The sequence below is a fragment of the Pelobates fuscus genome, chromosome 1, assembly GCF_036172605.1.
Source record: "Pelobates fuscus isolate aPelFus1 chromosome 1, aPelFus1.pri, whole genome shotgun sequence".
Taxonomy (NCBI): domain Eukaryota; kingdom Metazoa; phylum Chordata; class Amphibia; order Anura; family Pelobatidae; genus Pelobates; species Pelobates fuscus.
The window spans coordinates 443670136-443697597 of record NC_086317.1 but is presented as its reverse complement, the minus strand read 5'-3'; the positions used below and the strand labels follow the sequence as shown (position 1 = coordinate 443697597).

Sequence of the window (27462 nt, the reverse complement as noted above, 5' to 3'; positions counted from 1 at the left end):
AAGGTTAAAGGGGAACAGTCATTGTCTATGATTTTGAATATGTTTATTTATTCATATATTTAACGTATTTGTAAGGTTTGAAATATAAAATATAGAAATTCATACTTCTTTAGCCTTTTATAACTGGGTGCCTCCATCTTAGCTCCCTGTCAATCATTGTTATAAGCTCTTTCTTTTGAACCTGCCATTTAGCATAGAGAAAACATACAGCGGAACAAAATAAATACATACATAAATAAATAAATAAAAAATGTTACTTGTTCTCCTCCTCATTTGCAATGTTTGCCCTGGTTGTGCCTGAAGTAAACTTGATTATGTAGTAATTTGCTAAATCTTTAATATAAATTTCAAAGTAAACACATGACATGAGAAAAAGGTTGTAGGCGATTTTCACTGTTTTATTCAATGGCATATATTCTAAAAAGGATAAATGTTCCCCTTTAAATACCAATGATCTATGGTTTAATCCTCTCTATCGAAAAGTTAATATTGCTATTTATATTTTGTTGGTCTTAAGATTCGGTGGATTTGGACACTTCATATGTAGGGCCATCAATGAGCTAACGTTGTTTATTTAATATTTTGTTTTCCGTAACTTGATTTTCATGGCCATTGTTTAACCCCTTAAGGACACATGACGTGTGTGACATGTCATGATTCCCTTTTATTCCAGAAGCTTGGTCCTTAAGGGGTTAAAGATTAATGCTTTCAATTATATCTGTGTATAATTCTGTACTATACAATGCTACTCAATGCAACAACAGACAAAAACAACATCAATATCTTTATGATTGTGCATATTTTACAATGTGCCAGCTGCTTTTCTCTAATCTATCTAATTATTATATTTAACTATTAGTAATGTATTTGTGTTGTATTGGAAATGTTTGATATTTTACTAATGGAATGATACGATTTATTACGTTTAGAAACAGTATGATTCAGACAGTGCATGTTTCCAAAACACGTCATCTTCCCATCACTTACTTTGACTTTGCCACGATCATAATGTCTGTGAAGAGGAATAGATGCCGGTCTTGAGTTTGCAGGCCTGTCTTCAGTTGCACGGGGCTGTGCATTATAAATGCTCGACTGGGGCAGATGAAAGTTTGAACAAGAGGACATGTTTCTGGACTGATGGGTGAAAAGCAAGTTTCCCTGTGAGCAAAAAAAATAAATAAATTATAATTGTATTTACAAACGGTAACAAAAACCTATATCAAATAATGGCTCTTAAAACCAAATTATAAAATATATTGGTTAACTGAAATAAGCCCATAATACTATATCTCTTTATAAACCGGAGAGGTAAATCCTTTTTTTTTTTTTTAATACTGTATTTTATGAATTTAAAGCCCTTGATGCATGAGGAGGAGAGTATATATAAAAGAAGAAAAACTACCACAACAAGAGGACATAGTCTTACATTAGAGGGGCAAAGGATTAAAAATAACATCCGGAAGTATTACTTTACTGAGAGGGTAGTGGATGCATGGAATAGCCTTCCAGCTGAATAGGTTAACACAGTGAGGCAGTTTAAGCATGCGTGGGATAGGCATAAGGCTATCCTAGCTATAAGATAAGGCCAGGGACTAATGAAAGTATTTAGAAAATTGTGCTGACTAGATGGGCCGAATGGTTCTTATCTGCCATCACATTCTATGTCTTTATAAATTGCCCCCTATTGAAACATGGTGATTCTTACCTATAGCTTGGCTGTTGATACATGTTTACAGCTGTACAAATGTGAGAATTCCATAATCAGGAATATATTTTATATAGCAGTCAGTAGGCCAGGGAATTTTAGTTACGGGCACTAGGAGCCATTAGTGTGCACTTTAGCCCTGTCTTAATCTGCCATTTCACATCTTTATTTAGCCTCTAATTAGTACAGCAGTCTCCCCTCCCCTTATTGATCATGGCCCTCTTATACCAATACATTCACAATTACAATTATTCCTATAGAACCCACATATTCTGTAGCGTTGTACAAAAGGAAACAAGACAGACATTTAATTCCAACAAAACATGTATGATATACGGGAACAATTCGAGCTTACCGTACATATGTTCATTACAATACATCATTTATTTATTTAATTATTAATGACGCATTCCATTAGGAGGAATACATAGGGATTTTTCTTTTTGACGTCTGTCCTGGGATGGGATGCTCAAACAAACAAGGTGATATATTGTGAACCAGACAAAATAAGTGTAAGCACTTCTGGATTTCAGTGGGAAATGCCTGAGTACCTGTATTGTACAGGTTGGTGAGTTTACTGAGATGGACTTGTGCAGATGCTTACATTAGCCGCAATCAATGGAAGACTTTATCACTTGTACTGTTTCCTTACCAAGGATTTGATTCTAATGCTATGAGAGAGGTCCAAATGAGAAGTCAGGGTCTAGAAACATTCCAATGTAACCATAGGAGCTAACTGGGGCAGTATAATAATCTTTTAATGTTTATAATACTTTTTTTTCTTTAGATAATATATTTTTTTTATTTTCTTTAGATAATATATTTTTTTGTTACAAACACCATTATCGCAATTCGGTTTGTATTTGGAAACAAATTGTATTTTGGTATCTCTCAACCTGCAGAATTCTGCCAACATTGTCATATGATTGTTTTCTTGTTGTAGATTACATGCAAAATTGAGTATTACAAGACATCGCTAGATCATTTATGAATATGGTAAACAGAAGGACAGAGACGTTACTCAGAGGCAAAAAAATCAGAGGCGTCAGCCCAAGGGTAAATTGTATGGTCGGGTCTTATCCATGGGCTGACGTCTCTTATGTTTTTCCATATCTCAGGACTTGAAGTGGCATCATCACATATTATATAACTGGAGGTGTTATTGCATTTTTGGCAACGTGTTGGTATTTCAGCTAATTTGTAGCACTCCACAAGTGTATTCCACTTCCAAACGTGTTTAGTGTACAAACAATCAATAACAAGATGTATAACAAGCAGTACCACTATACACACACTTGTGATTTAGAAACCATCAGAAACAATCAGTATAACAAATTATTTTAGAGCTGGTTAAAATTGCTCACATTTATATATTGTACCCAAATATTAAGTGTTTTGCATATAGTGCCTTGTTGTTGGTCTAGCCTGTTAGTGAAATTGGAGATACTTTTTACCCCCAATTCCTTTGTTTTCTGTTGATCCAATGTATTGTATTATTTTAAAGGAACACTACAAATGGTCTAAGTGCAGTGTCCCTGTCCTGTTAACCCTGCAATGTAAAACATTGAAGTTTTTGAGAAAATGCTACGTGTACATTAAGCCTTTTTCTAACGTTTGTCAGTATGATACCCACTAGAGGTGCCGCTGCTGCACTGAATGAGTAACACTCGTTCCCGTGACACGGAAGCCCCAGAAGAATGCATAGATTCAATGCATAGATTGAAAATATAATCAGATTAAAACACTCGGCGTGCATGCGCACTAGGTCACCAATGCTCATCTATGAGGACAATTGAATTGGACACTGGCGGAGAGGAACCTGGCTCCTCTGTGATGTCGCTGAGGAAGCGTTGGCACTGGAAAACGATAAGTAAATCTTTATTTAATTTTTTTTTTTTTTTTTTACACTGTAAAGGGGGGACCTGTCTACAAGTTAGAACAGGAACACTATAGAGTTAGGAGTAAAGATTTGCATTCCTAACGCTAAAGTTTTCTTTAAGTCTCAGGGTGGTTTCTGTAACACATCACACATTTATGGTTATATGCTAAAACAGGTATTTTACAAATACTGCCTTAGATTAGTTAGTTCAATAAAGGAAACTGCTTTTAATTTGCAGCTAGAAGAATACTCTTTTAAGTGATGGACATGTTGTTATTTGGTACACCACTTCACAGACAGAATCCTTTAACAGCCCAAGATGTGACATGAAAAGCACCCTTACATTCTGACATATTTATTATTTTTTTTCAGTTTTATTGTTTTCTCTAATAATATCCATTGTCTTACAAGATGATGTTTTTGTTGGACATTGTGTTAAAGTCTTCTGGATTTTGGTCATTGAGACGTTAATAGAGAACACGTCTAGGCTAGCATTTCAAATACTGAGAAAACTTTTTTTCAAACAGTCTAATAAAGAGGATGACTAACAACAGCAGTTTAGGAATATTAAAGACTAAGAGGAGCACAGTCTTATTTTATTTTGGTTATTGACTCATCCCGAAACATGTTTTTTAATAGTAACAGATATATCCTAAAAATGTTTCAAACCTAATAAAACTATTTTTATTTTAACGAGACACATCCCTTGTGAAAAAATAAATATATATGACGTGACCAATATCATTCCCATAAGATTTTTTTATTGAACAGTTGGAACATCTGAATCAAATCTTTCTATTTTGGATAGTATTTTTGGATAGTATTGCCTATCGTTATTGTGTCATTATTAGATGCTACAAACATACACATAGTCACACACACACACTTATATACATTCAAATAAATATATTGATAACAATGGGGTGTACAGCATTTTAATCTTAAATCTTTGTAATGGAAAAACATATATATACAAAGTACAAAATAAAACCATAAATAAGGCAATGCCAAAAACGACAAACAGGAAGGTGAGACAAGTCTATTGTACAAGACTAAATATTTTTCATAAAAAAGGAATGCAACAATGGTTGGTTCATATTTTGTTAAAGTCCTTTTTTAAGTAATGAGAATGGAAAAATTAAGTATGTAAACAGACACATATCAACTCATAAAGGAAGAAAAATGTGTTTGTATATAGGAAGGGGCTAAGTTTGAGTTTGGGTAAATGGATTTCAGAATGTTTTAACAAACGCTTGTCAAGTACCGGTAATCGAAAGAGATCAAAATTTCCATTCACACACCACCCGCTGGCAAGTGCAAATTCAGTCTTCGGAAGTAGAAAATCAGCCCTGGTGAGTATGCAGTGGTGTCGGACCCTCCAGGTTTGCAGTGGCGAGTAACTTTGAGTCCTGTTTACCAGCGTAAGACTTGACATTTTGAGCCCTTGTTTGGGTGATTATCTGGCTAAAGACAAGGGTCATACAATTTTTTAGTTTTGTTGCTTTTTTTAAAGCAGATCTGTAATTTTTCAGTATTTCAGTTGATATGTTCTTTATGAAATACTGATCAAGATTGCGTTGGAATTTTACAGAATTCCAACACAATCCAAAGATACCATAAGACAAAGTAGGGGGTACTTATGATAAACCCTGAGGTTGACAAAAGGAGGAGTTCCGCCGTCAACTTTTGTCCAATTCCAGCTGTGATACTCAAGCTTTGTCTATGAAGGATTCCCCGGTCTCACGGGATACTGCATAGACCTCAGTATTGTACTCATGCACATACGCGAAACTACAGCACTGACGCAACTCCTGGCAAGGAGGCTCCAGGAGCTGAAATGGACAGCAGCCTGAAGATGATAACAGCTGCAAGGGCTATACTGAGGTAAGTAAAACTTAGCTCTCTTACACCCTGCGGCCACTGGACCTACATCAGATCTGTCAGTTATGGGGGTATTTGCTAAATTTACATAGACTCTCAAAAGTGACAGATCTGCTTGAGCTACAAAATAAGTTTGCTTAAAGGACCACTCTAGTGCCAGGAAAACATACTCATTTTCCTGGCACTAGAGTGCCCTGAGGGTGCCCCCACCCTCAGGGACCCCCTCCCGCCCGGCTCTGGAAAGGGGAAAGGGGTAAAAACTTACCTTTTTCCAGCGGTGGGCGGAGAGCTCTCCTCCCCCGATCCTCCTCTTCTCCTCCCCGTCGGCTGAATGCGCACGCGCGGCAAGAGCTGCGCGCGCATTCAGCCGGTCACATAGGAAAGCATTCATAATGCTCTCCTATGGACGCTTGCGTGCTCTCACTGTGATTTTGGTCTGGGTGAGCCTAGAGTGGTCCTTTAAGTTTATGTTTTTTAATGAATAAAAATATATGTCCTTGTCGTGCTATGCCTGCCTTTTGTTTAATTGATGAATGGATCCACCACCTCCTATTGGCGGGTGAATGACCTCTCCAGTTAGAACATCTTTGCTACTATTGGCATTTGCAGTGGGTAACTGCCCAGTAATCTCCCCCCATCCAGTCATGCCTTCCTACTGCTCGTTTTAGGAGAGGGAAAACTTCCCCACTTGACATCCAGCTAAACACCTGTCACAAGCGATGTATGTCTGGACTGTTTCACTGTGCATCTTACAAAACAACACCAACCATCATTCTGACATTATCATGGATGTGGCACAGTGTCCGTGCCAGTTCTTCTAAATAAATTCAGCATCAGTGGGAATGTGGCAAAATGCATCTTCACTTGTATTGCCAAAAAATCCCTGCACCAGCCCTAAAGCCTAGCTGAACATTATGAAAAATAAAATCTGGAGCAGCTGAAATTGTAGAGGTTAGCCATAAATGTTCTAAAAAAATATCAGAGAATATCTGCAGGTTTCCTGATACTATTACTGATACTCTGCAGTCAGGGCCGGACTGGGAAAAAAATTCGGCCCGGGCATTTTTTTACCACAGCGGCCCACTAAGAAGGGGGTGGGGCAGAGAGGGTGTGTTTTGTCATCACTAATGACAAACACGTCCCCTCTCAAAGTGAGCATGTTGGTTCAATGCTCTTCCAGGGCAGAGCTCTGCTGAAGAGCTCTAGCATGAGAAAAAAGCCCTGTATTTGTTCTGCACAGTGCAAGCAAATTTAATAACATGCTTGCACTGTGTTTCCTTGCAACTTGTCTCTGGTGTCTCTATAAATGGATACCAGGAGACAAAAATGCCAGGAAAGAGTATTGTGCATGTGTTTGGAGCCTGCTTGTGGTATTGTGTGTGTGCAGAGTGAGCTGATTGTGGTGTGGTATTGTGTTATAAGGTCGGTTTTAGTCATGTTGTGTTTGTGGTGTAATGTAATGCATATGTGGCTAGGGGATGTAGAGAATGTGTGTATAGGGGATGTAGCAAGAGTGTGCATGCAGGCTATAGTATGTGTGTGTGTATAAGTGATGTAGTGTTTGTAGAGTGTGTGTGTTTAGGAGTGTAGTATGTGTTTGCTTACAATGAATCTAGTGTGTGTGTGTGTGTGTGTGTGTGTGTGTATATATATATAAATATGTTTGGAAGTATTGTGTATGTGTGTGGTGCAGTGTGTCGGGGGGTTCTGTGTGTATGTGAGGGGTGCAGTATGTGTGTGTGTGTGAGGTGTGATGTGTGTGAGGGTGCTGTGTGTGATTGATTTGTGTGAGGGTGCTGTGTGATGTGTGTGTGGGTGCTGTGTGTGTGGGTGCGTGTGTGGGTGATGTGGATGATGTGTGTGTGAGAGAGTGCTGTGTGTGATGTGTGTGTGAGAGAGTGCTGTGTGTGATGTGTGTGTGTGAGAGTGCTGAGTGATATTGTGGTGTGTGTGAGTGTGATGTGTGTGAGTGTGATGTGTGTGAGTGCTGAGTGTGATTGTGATGTGTGTGAGTGTGATGTGTGTGAGAGTGCTGAGTGTGATTGTGATGTGTGTGAGAGTGCTGAGTGTGAGAGTGCTGTGGATGATGTGTGTGAGTGCTGTGGATGATGTGTGTGAGTGCTGAGTGTGATGTGTGAGTGCTGAGTGTGATGTGTGTGGGAGTGCAGATGTGAGAGTGCTGTGGATGATGTGTGTGAGAGTGCTGTGTGAGAGTGCTGTGGATGATGTGTGTGAGTGCTGAGTGTGATGTGTGTGAGAGTGCTGGGAATGATGGGTGTGAGAGTGCTGAGTGTGAGAGTGCTGTGGATGATTTGTGTGAGTGCTGAGTGTGATGTGTGTGAGAGTGCTGAGTGTGAGAGTGCTGTGGATGATGTGTGTGAGTGCTGAGTGTGATGTGTGTGAGAGTGCTGAGTGTGAGAGTGCTGTGGGTGATGTGTGTGAGAGTGCTGAGTGTGAGAGTGCTGTGGATGATGTGTGATGTGTGTGAGAGTGCTGAGTGTGAGAGTGCTGTGGATGATGTGTGTGAGTGCTGAGTGTGATGTGTGTGAGAGTGCTGAGAGTGAGAGTGCTGTGGATGATGTGTGTGAGAGTGCTGAGTGTGAGAGTGCTGTGGATGATGTGTGATGTGTGTGAGAGTGCTGAGTGTGAGAGTGCTGTGGATGATGTGTGTGAGAGTGCTGAGTGTGAGAGTGCTGTGGATGATGTGTGTGAGTGCTAAGTGTGATGTGTGTGAGAGTGCTGAGTGTGAGAGTGCTGTGGGTGATGTGTGTGAGAGTGCTGAGTGTGAGAGTGCTGTGGATGATGTGTGATGTGTGTGAGAGTGCTGAGTGTGAGAGTGCTGTGGATGATGTGTGTGAGAGTGCTGAGTGTGAGAGTGCTGTGGATGATGTGTGTGAGAGTGCTGAGTGTGATGTGTGTGAGAGTGCTGGGAATGATGGGTGTGAGAGTGCTGTGGGTGATGTGTGTGAGTGCTGAGTGTGATGTGTGTGAGAGTGCTCTGTATACATGTTAGAAGGGATTGTGGAAAAATTAGTAAGCATTATGTCCCCCCCTCCCTTCTTACCTTTTAGCCTGGGAGGGGGGGACCGGCACGCTGTTGAGTGGGAGGGGGGGACCGGCATGGTGCACCTTCCCTGGTGGTCCAGCAGTGAGTGAACTCTAGCCTGCGGGCTAGAGTACTCTCGCGAGATCCGGTCGTTGCCATGGCAACGCTCCGGATCTCGCGAGAGGAACCCGGCGGAGCTGCAAGATAGAGCTCCGCCGGGTTCCTCTGCTGGCAGGCTGGCTCCCTCCCTCTCTCCCCGCCGGCGGCCGCCTTTGAAAGCATGTGGGCCGGTGAGGGAGATCTTTCTCCCTCACCGGCCCTCCATGGAATACAGCGGGGCCGGCTCTAGGATAGTGCCGGCCAGGGCCGCCACCAAAAATTTTGGGGCCCCTAACTCAGCTCAGGGTCTGGGCCCCCTGGGGCCCGCCTCCAAATACCGCTCACTGGGTCCACACACAGACACAAACGCACACACTGATACATACTAACAGCGACACATACTGAAACAGACATACACACATACAGGCATACATACTGACACACACATACTGAGACATACACACAGGCATACATAGTGACAGACAGACACACATACATACAGACACCGACATACATACATACACACACACACACATTCATACATACAGACACTGACATCCATACACACATACATTCATAATGGCATACAGACTGACATACATGCATATATACAGACATACTGACAGACATACATGCATACAGACATCCATACACACATACACAAAGACCTACGTTCATAATAATATGCAGACATACATTCATACTGACATACAGACATACATATATACATATATAATGACATACAGACATACATATACACATACATAGACATACATACAGGCATACATGCATACAGACATACACAAACATACATAGACAGACATACATACGTAGACATACATGCATGCAGTCAGACAGACATAGACATACACACAGGCATACACACAGACATGCATCCAGACATACATACATACATACATACATACATACATAGACATACACACAGACATACATACATACACACATAGACATACGGACAGACATACATGCATGCAGACAGACATACATACACAGACAGACATACATACACATACATGCATCCAGACAGACAGACATACATGCATACAGACAGACATACATGCATACAGACAGACATACATGCATACAGACAGACATACACGCATACAGACAGACAGACAGAGACATACATACAGACATGCATGCATCCAGACAGACATACATACATAGACATACATGCATACAGACATGCAGACAGACATACATACACATACATGCATCCAGACACACAGACATACACGCATACAGACATAGACATACAGACAGACATGCATGCATCCAGACAGACATACATACATAGACATACATGCATACAGACATACACAGACAGACAGGCATACAGACAGACATACATTCAGACAGACATACATACACAGACATGCATACAGACACACATGCATACATACAGACATACACATACATGCATACAGACACACATACATACATACAGACACACAGACATGCATACAGACACACAGACATACACATACATGCATACAGACAGACATGCATACAGACACACAGACAGACATACACATGCATACAGACATACATACAGACAGACAGACACACATACACATACATGCATACAGACACACAGACATACATACAGACACACACATACATACACATACATGCAGACAGACAGACACACACATACATGCATGCAGACACACAGACATACATACAGACACACAGACATGCATACAGACACACAGACATACACATACATGCATACAGACAGACATGCATACAGACACACAGACAGACATACACATGCATACAGACATACATACAGACAGACAGACACACATACACATACATGCATACAGACACACAGACATACATACATACAGACACACACACATACATACACATACATGCAGACAGACAGACAGACATACACATACATGCATACAGACATACATACATACATGCACACACACAGCTCATTTTCCAGCCACCCTCCTGTCTCTTACCTTTTCTTTGCAGGAGGGTGGCTGGGGATGATGGGAGTCGGCGCTGCTCCCTCTTTATTGCTGGGCTCTCCCTCTTTACGACTGGGCGGGCGCGCTCCTCCCGCGCGGAGTGAGCTGGGAGGAAGTGAGCACTTCCTCCCAGCAGCACTTGCGGCTGCTTTTTTTTTTTTTTTTTTAAAGGGGCCCGGTCGCGCTAAACAACGGCCATAGCGCTGACCGGGCCCCTGAAGAAGGGGGCTCATCGGGTGGCCCTAAGTGTGTGGGCCACCCGATGGGCCCCACACGTGGGGCCCGGGCGGCCGGGCCCCCCAGGGCCGCCGGGCCCATGACAACTGTTATGGTTGTCATGCTCTGATGGCGGCCCTGGTGCCGGCCCTGCAAAGACCGGCAGGGGAGATCCTGGGACCTTCCCCTGACGGCCTCGGCCCACGGCCACCGCGGCCCACCGGGCATTTGCCCGGTGTGCCCGATGGCCAGTCCGGGCCTGTCTGCAGTATAGAACAATATGGAATCAGGCAGGCCCGGACTGGCCATCGGGCACACCGGGCAAATGCCCGGTGGGCCGCGGTGGCCGTGGGCCGAGGCCGTCAGGGGAAGGTCCCAGGATCTCCCCTGCCGGTCTTTGCAGGGCCGGCACCAGGGCCGCCATCAGGGCATGACAACCATAACAGTTGTCATGGGCCCGGCGGCCCTGTATAGCGCGGCCGTTGTATAGCGCGACCGGGCCCCTTTAAAAAAAAAAAAAAAGCAGCCGCAAGTGCTGCTGGGAGGAAGTGCTCACTTCCTCCCAGCTCACTCCGCGCGGGAGGAGCGCGCCCGCCCAGCCGTAAAGAGGGAGAGCCCAGCAATGAAGAGGGAGCAGCGCCGACTCCCATCATCCCCAGCCACCCTCCTGCAAAGAAAAGGTAAGAGACAGGAGGGTGGCTGGAAAATGAGCTGTGTGTGTGCATGTATGTATGTATGTCTGTATGCATGTATGTGTATGTCTGTCTGTCTGTCTGCATGTATGTGTATGTATGTGTATGTGTGTCTGTCTGTCTGTATGTATGTCTGTATGCATGTGTATGTCTGTCTGTGTGTCTGTATGCATGTCTGTCTGTATGCATGTATGTGTATGTCTGTGTGTCTGTATGCATGTCTGTGTGTCTGTATGTATGTCTGTGTGTCTGTATGCATGTATGTGTATGTCTGTCTGTCTGTCTGCATGTATGTGTATGTATGTGTGTGTCTGTATGTAGGTCTGTGTGTCTGTATGCATGTATGTGTATGTGTGTCTGTCTGTCTGTATGTATGTCTGTATGCATGTGTATGTCTGTCTGTGTGTCTGTATGCATGTCTGTCTGTATGCATGTATGTGTATGTCTGTGTGTCTGTATGCATGTCTGTCTGTATGCATGTATGTGTATGTCTGTGTGTCTGTATGCATGTCTGTGTGTCTGTATGTATGTCTGTGTTTCTGTATGCATGTATGTGTATGTCTGTATGTATGCATGTGTGTCTGTATGCATGTCTGTGTATGTATGTCTGTCTGAATGTATGTCTGTCTGTATGCCTGTCTGTCTGTGTATGTCTGTATGCATGTATGTCTATGTATGTATGTCTGTCTGGATGCATGCATGTCTGTCTGTATGTCTATGTCTGTATGCGTGTATGTCTGTGTGTCTGGATGCATGTATGTGTATGTATGTCTGTCTGCATGTCTGTATGCATGTATGTCTATGTATGTATGTCTGTCTGGATGCATGCATGTCTGTATGTATGTCTCTGTCTGTCTGTCTGTATGCGTGTATGTCTGTCTGTATGCATGTATGTCTGTCTGTATGCATGTATGTCTGTGTGTCTGGATGCATGTATGTGTATGTATGTCTGTCTGTGTATGTATGTCTGTCTGCATGCATGTATGTCTGTCCGTATGTCTATGTGTGTATGTATGTATGTCTGTGTGTATGTCTATGTATGTATGTATGTATGTATGTATGTATGTCTGGATGCATGTCTGTGTGTATGCCTGTGTGTATGTCTATGTCTGTCTGACTGCATGCATGTATGTCTACGTATGTATGTCTGTCTATGTATGTTTGTGTATGTCTGTATGCATGTATGCCTGTATGTATGTCTATGTATGTGTATATGTATGTCTGTATGTCATTATATATGTATATATGTATGTCTGTATGTCAGTATGAATGTATGTCTGCATATTATTATGAACGTAGGTCTGTGTGTATGTGTGTATGGATGTCTGTATGCATGTATGTCTGTCAGTATGTCTGTATATATGCATGTATGTCAGTCTGTATGCCATTATGAATGTATGTGTGTATGGATGTCAGTGTCTGTATGTATGAATGTGTGTGTGTGTGTATGTATGTATGTCGGTGTCTGTATGTATGTGTGTCTGTCTGTCACTATGTATGCCTGTGTGTATGTCTCAGTATGTGTGTGTCAGTATGTATGCCTGTATGTGTGTATGTCTGTTTCAGTATGTGTCGCTGTTAGTATGTATCAGTGTGTGCGTTTGTGTCTGTGTGTGGACCCAGTGAGCGGTATTTGGAGGCGGGCCCCAGGGGGCCCAGACCCTGAGCTGAGTTAGGGGCCCCAAAATTTTTGGTGGCGGCCCTGGCCGGCACTATCCTAGAGCCGGCCCCGCTGTATTCCATGGAGGGCCGGTGAGGGAGAAAGATCTCCCTCACCGGCCCACATGCTTTCAAAGGCGGCCGCCGGCGGGGAGAGAGGGAGGGAGCCAGCCTGCCAGCAGAGGAACCCGGCGGAGCTCTATCTTGCAGCTCCGCCGGGTTCCTCTCGCGAGATCCGGAGCGTTGCCATGGCAACGACCGGATCTCGCGAGAGTACTCTAGCCCGCAGGCTAGAGTTCACTCACTGCTGGACCACCAGGGAAGGTGCACCATGCCGGTCCCCCCCTCCCACTCAACAGCGTGCCGGTCCCCCCCTCCCAGGCTAAAAGGTAAGAAGGGAGGGGGGGACATAATGCTTACTAATTTTTCCACAATCCCTTCTAACATGTATACAGAGCACTCTCACACACATCACACTCAGCACTCACACACATCACCCACAGCACTCTCACACCCATCATTCCCAGCACTCTCACACACATCACACTCAGCACTCTCACACACATCATCCACAGCACTCTCACACTCAGCACTCTCACACACATCATCCACAGCACTCTCACACTCAGCACTCTCACACACATCACACATCATCCACAGCACTCTCACACTCAGCACTCTCACACACATCACCCACAGCACTCTCACACTCAGCACTCTCACACACATCACACTTAGCACTCACACACATCATCCACAGCACTCTCACACTCAGCACTCTCACACACATCATCCACAGCACTCTCACACTCAGCACTCTCACACACATCACACATCATCCACAGCACTCTCACACTCAGCACTCTCACACACATCATCCACAGCACTCTCACACTCAGCACTCTCACACACATCACACTCAGCACTCACACACATCATCCACAGCACTCTCACACTCAGCACTCTCACACACATCACACATCATCCACAGCACTCTCACACTCAGCACTCTCACACACATCACCCACAGCACTCTCACACTCAACACTCTCACACTCAGCACTCTCACACACATCACACTCAGCACTCACACACATCATCCACAGCACTCTCACACTCAGCACTCTCACACACATCACACTCAGCACTCACACAAATCATCCACAGCACTCTCACACTCAGCACTCTCACACCCATCATTCCCAGCACTCTCACACACATCACACTCAGCACTCACACACATCATCCACAGCACTCTCACACTCAGCACTCACACACATCATCCACAGCACTCTCACACAGCACTCTCACACACATCATCCACAGCACTCTCACATCTGCACTCCCACACACATCACACTCAGCACTCACACATCACACTCAGCACTCACACACATCATCCACAGCACTCACACACATCATCCACAGCACTCTCACACTCAGCACTCTCACACACATCACAATCACACTCAGCACTCTCACACACATCACACTCACACACATCACAATCACACTCAGCACTCACACACATCACACTCACACACATCACACTCACACACACCACAATCACACTCAGCACTCTCACACACACACATCACACACAGCACTCTCTCACACACACATCACACACAGCACTCTCTCACACACACATCATCCACAGCACCCACACACGCACCCACACACACAGCACCCACACACACATCACACAGCACCCTCACACAAATCAATCACACACAGCACCCTCACACACATCACACCTCACACACACACACATACTGCACCCCTCACATACACACAGAACCCCCCGACACACTGCACCACACACATACACAATACTTCCAAACATATTTATATATATACACACACACACACACACACACACACACTAGATTCATTGTAAGCAAACACATACTACACTCCTAAACACACACACTCTACAAACACTACATCACTTATACACACACACATACTATAGCCTGCATGCACACTCTTGCTACATCCCCTATACACACATTCTCTACATCCCCTAGCCACATATGCATTACATTACACCACAAACACAACATGACTAAAACCGACCTTATAACACAATACCACACCACAATCAGCTCACTCTGCACACACACAATACCACAAGCAGGCTCCAAACACATGCACAATACTCTTTCCTGGCATTTTTGTCTCCTGGTATCCATTTATAGAGACACCAGAGACAAGTTGCAAGGAAACACAGTGCAAGCATGTTATTAAATTTGCTTGCACTGTGCAGAACAAATACAGGGCTTTTTTCTCATGCTAGAGCTCTTCAGCAGAGCTCTGCCCTGGAAGAGCATTGAACCAACATGCTCACTTTGAGAGGGGACGTGTTTGTCATTAGTGATGACAAAACACACCCTCTCTGCCCCACCCCCTTCTTAGTGGGCCGCTGTGGTAAAAAAATGCCCGGGCCGAATTTTTTTCCCAGTCCGGCCCTGGAATCAGTACATTAGAAATTGGATCTAGCTTGCAAACATATGGACTCTAATGAAACCTTGTAAAAATACAATTTCTATTATTCACCCCAAGGCATTAAAACCTATGTCACCAAAAATTTAACCATAGAGCAGTGTTTCCCATTAGTGTTCCCGAGAACACAAATGGTGTTCCGCCAAAATTTTGGGAAACAAAATGGCCGTCGCGATAATTAAGGTGGGCAGCGAGGGAGCACTTTCCCCTGCTCAGCTCCCTCGCGTGCACAGCAGTGATGCCGGAGCCGGAATATGACATTACTCTGGTTCCGGCATCACTAAGAGGCGCGCAAGGGAGCTGAGCAGGAAGATCACTGCTCCCTCGCTGCCCGCAATGTACGCCCGCATGCCAGCCACTCAGCCCAGCAGCCCCACTGGACCCCAGGGACTGCACGCCAGTCGCTTAACCCAGCAGCCCCACTGGACCCAAGGGAACGCACGCCAGCCGCTCAACCCAGCAGCCCCACTGGATCCCAGGGAAATAGAGACTCCATGCCAGCACTCCCAAAGGTGGAGTAAAATAAAATAAAAAATTATGTCTGTGTCTGTTAAGGAGTTTGTATGTGTGTTTGTCAGGGAGTGTGTGTGTGTTTGTCACTGAGAGTGTATGTGTGTTTGTCAGTGTGTGTATGTGTGTTTGTCAGTGAGTGTGTATGTGTGCTTGTCAGTGAGAGTGTATGTGTATGTATCAAAGAGTGTGTGTATCTGTGTGTCACGGGTTGTGTATGTCAGTATGTGTGTTTGGTGTCTGTGTGTGTGTGTATGTGCCAGTGGATATCAGTGTGTGCCTACGTGTGTGTGTGTGTGTCAGTGTGTGGGTCAGTGTGTGTATATGACACTGTGTGTATGTGTCAATGTGTGCATCTGAGTGTGTGTATGTGCCAGTGTGTGTATCTGTGGATGCAAGTGTGTGTGTATGTCACTGTGTGTATCTGAGTGTGTGTGTGTGCGTGTGTATTTGTAAGTCAAGATGTGTGTATGTGCCACTGTGTGAATCTGAGTCTACGTATGTGTATCTGAGTGTGTGTATCTGTATGTCAAGGTGTGTGTGTCTATGTGTCAGCGTGTGTATCTGTGTATCACTACGTGCCATTGTGTGTGTATGTGTGTGTCAGATTTATACACACTGACACACAGATACACAAACTGGCACATACAAATACAGATACACACACCTTGATACACCGTGTGTATCTGTGTGCCACTATGTGCCAGTGTGTGTGTATCTGTGTTTCAGATACACACACACACACACACACACAGAGATACACATTGACACACAGATACACAGACTGGCACATACACACACAGATACACACACCTTGACACACAGACATACATCGGCACATACAAAAAACAGCAAGGGGGAGGGGTTCCACGATGTTGATACATTATGTCAAAGGGTTCAACTGGAAAATTTAATTGGGAACCCCTGCCATAGAGTATAAAGTATGACAGTGATTTTGAGCAAAAAGAGTTGGCAGCAAAAAAAAGTCTATGTGTTTCCTTTACAGACTTTTTCAAGATCCTTAGCAATTTATTCATGTTTAATGAATGTTTATTGGAACAAGAGAGTATACAAACAAATGTTAGAAAAGTATACAAAAAAGTGAATACGGGATTTGGAGGTCACATAACATTGTGCAATGGGAAATTGCTAAGATCCCTTTATACAGATTGCCTAAACCCAATCCACATATCCAAAAAAAAACAAACAAAAACAACTTGTATGTGTTATAGCCATTTATTTAGGTTACTAATGTATGGGGTGTATCACTCTCAGCATTGAATTCCATTAGAATCCAGCTAGGATCTACTTAGTTAGACAAGTACCCGCTGTTTCAGCATTGGAAAACTGTGACAATAAATCACAATATATGTTGGCGGTTTGTCACCACTTTATACTTTGCATAGTCAACTGCATTACACACTTTCAGCATAAGTGAACCTGTGTTAAGTAAACAGAAACATACTAAATCTCTCACATAACGCAGATAATTTGATTGATGTATTCTAGCAGCCCTTATTCAATTGTGCTAAAGGAAAATGCATTTTAAGCAACCATTGAAAGTTAATTTCAACGCGGTTACAAGTAGTGCTGAGAAAGATAAAAGCACCTCTGATTACATAATGTGTGACAGTGTCACTTTAATGCCCAGTATTTGGAGTTAATTATACAGCACTGTGCAGGGGTACAGTTGTGGTGTAGGATTTTAGTGAAAGAGCTGCAGGTTTAAAACAGCAGGTTTGAAGGTAATACGGTCACTGAAGGGTTAATACAGCACAGTGTGAGGTTATTACAGCTGGCGTGGAGGTTATAAACGAAGATTTGTATAATACTCTAAATTCCTTCAAATATATGGTGTCATAGTGTGACTAACAGAAAATGTTAACGTTTAGTTTGACACAGCAGGACGTAGTATAGGGTGAGGCGTCAGCCCAAGGACATAAAATAAGCCATAGGGATGAAGTCTGTGGCCTTTTTGACGCCTGAAATCACGCCTAGGAGACAAACACGGAGATCCAGGTTTCAAAGTAAAAGACCAACCATTTATTAACAAACACATTAAAACATATGCACACACGCAAACATGCCTACTCTGCTCTGTCTGTCGCTGCAGAGGTTTTTACTGTATTTTTGTTCAATTTTAAAGTAAAAAAATATATTTTTTCTTGCAAAGCTTCAATTGTTTCTATGGCGAATTAACTCATTGCACTATGTGCTCTTTATATGCCTTTTTTTTTTTATTCTTTATTTTTTTTTTTTTAATTCTTTATTTTTGTAGTGCAGAGAATAACATAGGGCTTGTCATACCCCAATAGCAATGAACAAAAGAGTGTAAGATACATAGTTTACATGTAAACAGGCATTACGTTTAAGATGCACAATTTTTTAAATAGGAATAACAGGAATATCAACACGCTTATTTAGAGATCTCTCTAGATCAAGATTATGACAGCTACAGTCAATGTATAGATGGACCGCTAGGTATGGAATTGAGTAATAGAATACAAGAGATTATCACCTAGCAATGTTTGCTTGCTTTTCGGTGTTGCTTTATGTTTTGTGCTCGTAATTGGTCATTCTAATGCAGCTAGCACTTTACATCAGATTACCTACCATCTAAATTATTTCTCCAGCTTCCAATGGAGCTGCTATATTTTTACAAGCTAGTTTTGTAACTGGGCTTGTTTTGCTGTATACTTTGGCATGGTTTGTCGGCAGGCTATGTGTAACAGGAATTTTTAACTACTAACATGCTGGGCTAAACAACGCAATGAGGCCTAGGACACAAAGGATAATTAACAAGCTAACATTGCTATCTAGGTAATGAGGAGTCAAATATAAACCACAGGCTGGATCGATGCTGGTAGGGTTCACTTGGGGTTTGTCTCAGGTCAGTCCGTGTACCAGGCAGCATGAGAGGCGCAGAAGGAGTCAGAATAGTCCGTGTGGAGTAAGTCTTAGGCTACTGAGATTGGGTATTTAGCTGGTGCAAAAGTTCTGGGCAGTCTGTGCTATAAATACCAGTGTGTTGCAGAGAGCAAGTCTATCCGATGCCCCTTGTTGGTTCAGCTCGGGCGTTGTCGTCTTCGACCTTTCCTTCGTGGCTGGTCAGTCCGGTGCCGCTGGTGTGCGTCTGGGGGTGGTCCAGCGTGGTAGTGCTCGGCAGGTAATGACCCCTCTGTTTCTCACCATGCGGTTTGCCCCAGGTCAAGATGAGGGTCGGGGCGTTGGTTTTCCGGCGGTTCTCTGTAGCCCTGGAGTGCAGAGTGATTACACTCAGGCCTGAGATTCTATATTTGGTTGCATCGCTTGGTCTTTGGGGTTGCCCGGCGGTCCTGTTCCTGTGTGCGTGGGAGTGGGTGCAAGCACCCGGGTTGCTTGGATCCCTGTCCCGCCATTGCGGTCGTCGGTGCTTGCGTGGCTGAGTGGCCGCCCTGAAGGTCCGCAGAGGGAGTCCATAGTAGCGCCGGCGGGTCACAGGACGTATCCATGAAGCCACTACACGGGCTGCTTGATGGTATGGCATTCCGCTGTCACACAGTATCATGCATAGGCTCGCGCAGAGCCGGTCAAGGGCCTTCAGGGAGTGAGTGTGTGAATGGTTGCCCGCGCTCCCTCTCTGTGGCCTTAGCTTGGCGGCCATCTTGGCTGAACTCTGGCTGCTCCGTGTCTCTGCTGGCTGTGTAGTCGTGGTTGCTCGTTTGCCAGTCATCGCTATAGTCTTGCTCCTGTGTGTGTCTCCAGCTGTGGTTGCCGGGATAACCCTCACCGACAGGGGGGGGGGGAAGTGTGCCGGGGAGACCTCCAGGTGAGTGGCTGCGGTCAGCTTAGGGGTCGGCCGCCTCCTTTGCTGTGTCCGAGTAGGCCTCTGGTAGGCCTCAGGTCGATCCCCGGGTAGGAGCCTCTGAATTTGGTCGGGGTGCTTGGTGCTTGGCTCTGTAGTTTAGGGTTTCCTTCTCCAGGTCGTTTATTCGTCGTTTGTCGGGTTTTTTGCCCTGATTTTAGCTATTTTCAAGCTTTTTGGCCTGGAGCTCGTTTCATGTGCGACCGTTCAGCGCGGCCGCTTAGCCCCGCCCCCTTTATTCTTTATTTTTGTTGCACAGGTGAGTACATTAGCAACGACACATGCCACAACAGCGTATATGTGTACAGTAAACAGATGAAACAGTGGCATTTAACAGTAGTGCATTTTTGGTTTATAAATACAGGCTAAATTTTGAAGAGGAGTTTCAACTGTAACATATATGGGCTTATTAGCTCAGTGTTTCAGGATTTAGCTGTCCACTCTGTATTTTATTGTGCTGGGATTTACAGAATTGACAGCTTATTTCACGACAACAGAGCAGGTCCACATAGTCAAAAACATTTCAACAATAACATCGTGTGATAGACAAAAGCACATTTTAGTATATAGACATATGATTCTCAGTTAAGCGTTAGGATATTTAGGAGCCCTGCGTGGTAGACATAACATTCGGCAAATAGGGTACGGGCAGGGAATGAACGTTTGTGCCATTCATGCCAGCAATAAGGTGGTAAGATATCTAGATTGTGTCTGGAGGATGCTGTCGGTGGATAGGTGTTAGATGCACCTGCTTCGACGTAGGTTGATTTATGGTGGAGCGGAGCGCAGGTGTATCTACCTAATTCTTTATATGCCTTTTAACCTTAATCTCTTGGATTATCAACCATTTGTAAATCTTTGTAATTTTCTTTCTGAAGTGAAATTTTGGCCAACCCAGAAATTAAACTGAAGCCTAATGAGTAACAAATACAGAAATAAATATAATAAGCAGACAAAAATATTAATAACCAATACCATGTACTCAGTAACAAGAATGTATAATGGCAAAATAAAAATAAATGTCTATGAGCAGGTGCCCTAGAGCCTGTAACTCATATCTTTAATTCTTTGACTATTGTTATTTGATTTAGGCAATAAATAGATTTTTAAAGCAATCAGCCTCTATGCTTGAGGCTATTACAGAACGTTCCATCTGGAATTTGACAAGGTTGTCAAATAGTACTGCAAACTGGTTAGTCTGATACCTGTTAGGATAAACTAAAGGAAAACTGTTACTGATCTCACGTTTTTAGTTTGTTCTTTGTCGTGAGTCATAGTTCTACTATTCTTCTATCCTGGAATCTACCTCTGGGTTTTAGTTGAGTTGGCAGCATCCGCCTGGGTAAAAATGCTACACTAAATTCATTATTAAGCAAACACAAAAGCTTAACCCTCTAATAGCAACCCTTTTTGGCATTACTGACTTTCACAGATTTACAGGACTAAAAGTTTTGAATCTTTTCCCAGCTGGTCACTCTACTCGTGTGAAGGGGTACTGTTACTTCTCAGGATTTTTTAATATTATGTTTACTTATTTATATAGTTAACAAATGTGTTATTGTGAGATGTGATAATTACATTTAGAAATCCACACCTTTTGTGCTGCTACTCGATGCCTCCATGTTTGCTCCTTGTCAATCATTGCTATAAGCTCTGTCTTTTAAATCTGGCAGTAAGCACAGAGAAGGCATAACGAGAAGAGGAGATATGAAGCAATGTTTCTATTTCACCTCCTCATTTGCATTGTGTGCCCTGGCTGTGCCTGGCCTGAACTGAATTGTGATATAAATGTACAAGAAAATGAACCAAAAAAAAAAAAAAAGGTAAATGTTAAAGGGGGATTTTAATGTTTTATTCAATTTTGTAAATTCCCATCAGATGGGGTATTAGGTATTACAGGTCATCAATTGCTGTCCCATATGGAGATACAAGTGACCAGTAGATATCTGAGATTTGAATTTGGTTTTTAAACATTACAACAAAAACATGGTTTGTGATGTAATTCCATCAAATTTAAATTACACACAAGACCATGATTTATTACAATAAAATAGCTATATCTGTAAAGAATCCAATTTTCGCCCAAGTTTCAGCTGCTAAACGTAGTTGTTTTGATCCTTGTTAGATGCCAAAATCAGACACATTGATAAAGCATGCTCTGTTTGAGAGAACATAGCCACAGCGGAATATTATATCTGGATTAAAGACAGGATCCAATTTAACCCTAAATGTGCTTTCAGGGGCAGTAAAGTAAAGTAAAGCGGTGGGTTGGAGGGAGAGTGAAATAAGCCATGATTTAGAATGCTATTAGAACATTAGAGATTACTTCATAGAGTCACGGAATGGACAAGAAGCAAAACCTAGTTTGTCCATATACCTGTTAAACACACACACACTAAACAGGTTCTAACTTTCTACGGTAGTACACAAACATTCACATATAGGAAGCTTTGAGCACAATCCCAATGCATTGCTGATTACAGCTCAGCTCAGGAGGAGACCCATATCTATGAATCCCATTGGCTTATGTATGAGATCAATAAGAGTAACACCTGGCACCATATTAAGTGTTTCTAAGTCCCCATGTCATTACAGTGTCATTTATATTCAATAGGACACAGGTAATAGCATACACAAGGTTGTTTACGTTTGCAATATTGCTTTCCCTAGATCAACGGTCTCCTTTAAAGAGGTGCTTTTACTTTCCACGTGTTGTTTTTAAATTAATTCCTTTTTAGTTTTCCTGTGTTTTTTGTTTTTTTATTCACCTTAGTCACCCTTTTTTTTTTGGAGGGGGGGCGGGGGGGGGGGGGGGTTTGGGATCTCTGACAATGGTGCTTAAAGGACAACTGTCAGCTTAAAACATTTTTTTTTCAAAAATTTTTTATTCACGCTATGAATGGCATGTTTCCAGTCACGTTGCAGCAGTTGACAGTGTATCGTTACAAAAGGTCAGTGTGAGAAGAGAGCCTCATTTAACATTTAAACATTTGCCAAAATTAATATAATAATCCTTTCATCATTTTTCGAAAGGAAGTATATATTTTTTTAAAAATGTATATGTAAAAAAAAAAAAACCCTCATCTCTGCCTTTTGTATATAACAGGATCATTCAGCCATATATACGCACCTTGTGTCAGACAGTGTTTGAAAACCAACATTTAGTCTCAATGGCCTTCCCTGCTTCACTTCCTGCACAGAAGCTGGGAAGACCATGGAGACTAAATGTCCATGGCTGAAGGATTCTGTCATTTATTAAAGAAAAAATATGAGTTTTTTAAAAAAAAATTATTTACGTATATGTTTAATTAAAAAAAATCTATTTTATCTCAAAACTTGATTAAATGATTATTATATAAAAAAAATGCTTTCTGGTGACAGATGTCCTTTAAGCAAAGTTAAATTTCTCTTGCTAAGCTAATTTACCCACAATAAACAAATCAAAGAATCCCAAAGGAGGGCAAATTGCAGAAATCTCGGACAGAGGAGAAAAATAGAGGAGCCCAGGTACAAGATCCAGTACAAGAAAGACAATATAATAAATATAAATGAAGGCAGGTGGCAAGGAGTGAGTTTAGATACAAAAGGCATAAAAAAAGAAAACTGTAAGAAACAAAAACCATCATTGCGTCACTTTAAATACTCTCACTAACAGGTTACTGACCTATTTTTCTAACTGAAGAATGGGCTGCCAAGTTAACGCTATGTACATTAATTGGCCTCTCACAAAAAGAGTTTGGAAACCAGTGCTTTGGAGTGAGAACACCCAGATCTTGACACTGTCAAAACACAGCTTTTTTATGGTAGAGGGCAAATTTTACAAATAACTTAGAAATTCTCTCCACCATTGAAAATATTAATGCATTGGTCTAGCCTCCTTAATATCAATTATATTTGTTAATTTCGAACATGCATATGTCATTTTTGTGAAGAGCAGGTGCAAGAAGCTCATCTGTCAGGATAAACTAAGGAGGGTAATTTCTGGCACATACTTTACCAGAACAAATTAAATGCTGATTATATCGAGCCATTGCCAAGGCTGTACGTTTTAATGGAAGATTTAAGTGAAAACACAGAAACAGATGGCATTGGAGAACCATTTGGCCCATGTAATCTTATAAGAACATTTAAAGTGACTATGATTTTGACTCATACTTCTGAAAAATCCTTACTCACTGATCTAGGTAACCCCATAATCCTCACAGCTCAAAATATGTAACTCACGTAACTCAGTCAACAGTATCAGCAATCGTTTTTCAACTAAATTCATATGAATTCAATTTAAAAGAGACGCTGACATCATTTTTTTCTATATAACATTACAGTTCCCTTTATATTCATATCCATTTTAATTTGAAAAACAAAATTTGTGAAACCAAATGTTTGTGTCCTCTATATTCAAAAGCAACATGCTTTTGCAGCTACTTAGAAAGCAGCAATACATTTTAAAATAAAACAGTTATGGGAGCCCTGAGGCCCCTGAACTTTGTGCTTTACTTCTTTTTGTGATGCTGGTGGGACATTTGGAGTATTTGTTTTAGGTGGCCCTCTTCGACCCTAGAAAATGAGGAAATTAGGTCACTCAGGTGATGCAATCAAAGCAGAACCAGAAGTGACGTTCGCCCATTGACGGCCCTTAAAGGGACACTCCAGGCACCCAGACCACTTCTGCCCATTGGAGGGTCCCAATACCCTAACCCTGCAAGTGTAATTATTGTAGTTTTCATAAACTGCAATATTTACCTTGAAGGGTTAAGTCCTCCTCTAGTGGCTGTCTACTAGACAGCCACTAGAGGACACTTCCGTGTTCATAGAACACGAAAAGTGCGTTATAACGTCGCTGGACGTCCTCATGCTATGTGAGGACCTCCAGCGTCGCTGAAATCACCATAGGAAAGCATTGAAAGCATTATTCAATGCTTTCCTATGGGGAGGTCTAATGCATGTGCGTGGTATTGCTGGGCATGCGCATTAGGTCTCCCCCGCCGAATGACATAGTGGGGGAGGAGTGTGGGCGGACCCTGATCCAGTGCCGAGGGACATCGGCGCTGGATACAGGTAAGTCACTGAAGGGGTTTTAACCCCTTCAGCAACATTGGATGGGCGGTGGGAGGGAGAGGATACCTGCAGTGCAAGGAAAACGGTTTGTTTTCCTGGCACAGGAGAGTCCCTTTAAGGATGTGCCTTTAGAGCAGGCAGCATTCTACTCACTAGATGGAAGCAGGTCACGCGTCCAAACAGCACATTCGATACTTGCTACCTGCGAGGAGACCAAACTAGATGCACCGATCGTTACACATTCAAATATCCTTTTCTCTATAACTTTCAAAATTTCTTTACTACTAATCTAAGGAACTAGAATGCTAAAAGTCCTCTCAATCAAGGTATTATCAAAATGTGCAAATGGTCGGCCCACTTCCATCTATGATCTGCCCTTATTCCATATATGTTCTAGCAACCAGATATTTAATATGCATTGAGGTAATTTAATGTTTTGATGGGCCTAGGGGGAAGTGAGAGATGACATATATTGTTTATCCCTTGCCTGATGTTAATCAGGTTTTGATGACAAGAAAATACGTCTCAAACATACATTATTATCTGACTTGGAGCTGTGTCTCTACGGACATGCATGCATTGCAAGTGTAAACTGCTAACATATCAGTATTGAGGTTTTGACCTTTAATCAACAATAACATTTCTCTACAGATATTTAAAATGCAAATGTTACATTTACACAAACGTTCCAGTCTCGGGATGCACTTGACCTTGATTAAAAACGTAAGTGTAACAAAATATAGAATATTCAGCAAGAATTTGCACGGAGAACATTGCAAGAATTCATTGTTGGCTTTCTCTTCCAAGTTAGTTTTCTAAAAGTTAATGTGTTCTAATGTTCTATTCCATCAATTCACTAGAAGTACGGTAAGTAAAAGAAATTAGGGAAAGCTATACGGGACTTTTTAACAACTGGTGTGCTCCTAATTGTGGATGTGAATAAGAAAATGTGGATTCCTCAATTCCACTCAAAAGTATGTGATGTCAGGGTTAACTATTTGTGAAATCCCTCTTGCTAAAAACACAGCGTTTTAAAATAAAATGGCTAAGCTTTGTGGTTGTGTAAAATACAGGACGCATTAAAAAAAATCCTTTGCTCCACATGTTTACTATATAAAATAACACACATGATACACCAAAATAACTTCAGAGAACACACTATACCAAGCAGCCAAATCTATTTTAGGCCACTATATTAATAGTGGTGTTGGTATTTACAGTACTAGTGGCTAGAGGGTAAATCCTGAATATCCAAGAGATGCAAGTATGAGTTTATGATTTTGACGCAATTTTAAACTAATGTGGAAAACAGGCAATTTATTTACTGTTAAGAAGGTGTCACCAGTAGAGGCTGTCTAAACCTTTCTCTGAAACTGCAGTGTTCGCAGTCGTGGGGCTTAGGAGACAGGGACACTGCACATAGGCAACTTCAAGCAGATTAAGTGGTCTGGGTGCCAATAGTGTCCCTTTAAGGTCAAAAAAGCTGAACTTGAAACATTCCATAAGTCAGGTATGCTTTCAGTACAGATGCCCTGGGTTTAAATTCACTTTGAATTCCCACTTTAGTAAATAATTCACTGGCCTACACATTATGATTTCACCCCATGAACTGCTGAAGGATAAAGACAGTAAATATTTTTGCATGTTTCATTGGCAAAAAGTTAAAAACAAAAATGTATTTTTCTTCTGGGAACTAGATAGACAGACAGACCAAAAGACAGACAGACAGACAGACAGACAGACAGACAGATAGATAGAATGGAGGCAGTTTGACTTACTTGGTTATTGTTCTGGATTTGTTAAGTGCTTTGCTGAGTACAAGAGATGGCGCAGACTGGCGTCTCTGGGCCAAGCTTTTCATTTTCTGTGAACAGAAAATACGTTTTTTTTTAATGAACATTGTCATGATATTGTTATTTTATACTGATATATTCTATTCGGAACTTTGAGTTAAAGCAACATAAAACACATAACAATAAGCGTATATTATGATGTGGAGAAGTTTCCTCTGGCACCTGTGGTAGAAGTGGAGTTGGGAAATTATATGTTTGGGAATGATGTGGGTTATCTGCTTAACTCGGAGTGTGCAGTCAGACTTCAGATTCAGAGCAGCACAAAGTGACATGGAAATCCAAATCAGGACTGGTTCTGCCGCAAACTGAGATTTTAACAATATTAACAAACAGACTCAGGGCACTCTAGCATGTGCTAAATATGTGAGATGGGTATCACCAGACTGACAGCTATGTATGTGTGATGAATTCTATAAGACTGATGCTATATGTAAGATTGGCAGGCACAGCAAAAAATGTGCATGTCTGTTTAAATTCCTTTCCACATACTGTCTATTGTATCTTGCAAA

At 42.2% G+C, this 27462-nt stretch overlaps 1 protein-coding gene across 2 annotated transcripts in view; it reads right to left on the bottom strand.

The window, feature by feature from the left end:
* The window catches only part of ARHGAP20 (Rho GTPase activating protein 20), a 124848-nt gene that overhangs the window by 75075 nt on the left and 22311 nt on the right, over positions 1-27462 (bottom strand). For both annotated transcript variants that reach the window (XM_063430021.1, XM_063430031.1), the window contains exons 2-3: positions 26879-26964; positions 988-1158 (exon numbers count right to left, since the gene is read on the bottom strand). In XM_063430021.1, coding sequence (XP_063286091.1) covers positions 988-1158; positions 26879-26964 — 257 coding nt within the window. The remainder of the gene's footprint in view (positions 1-987; positions 1159-26878; positions 26965-27462) is intronic.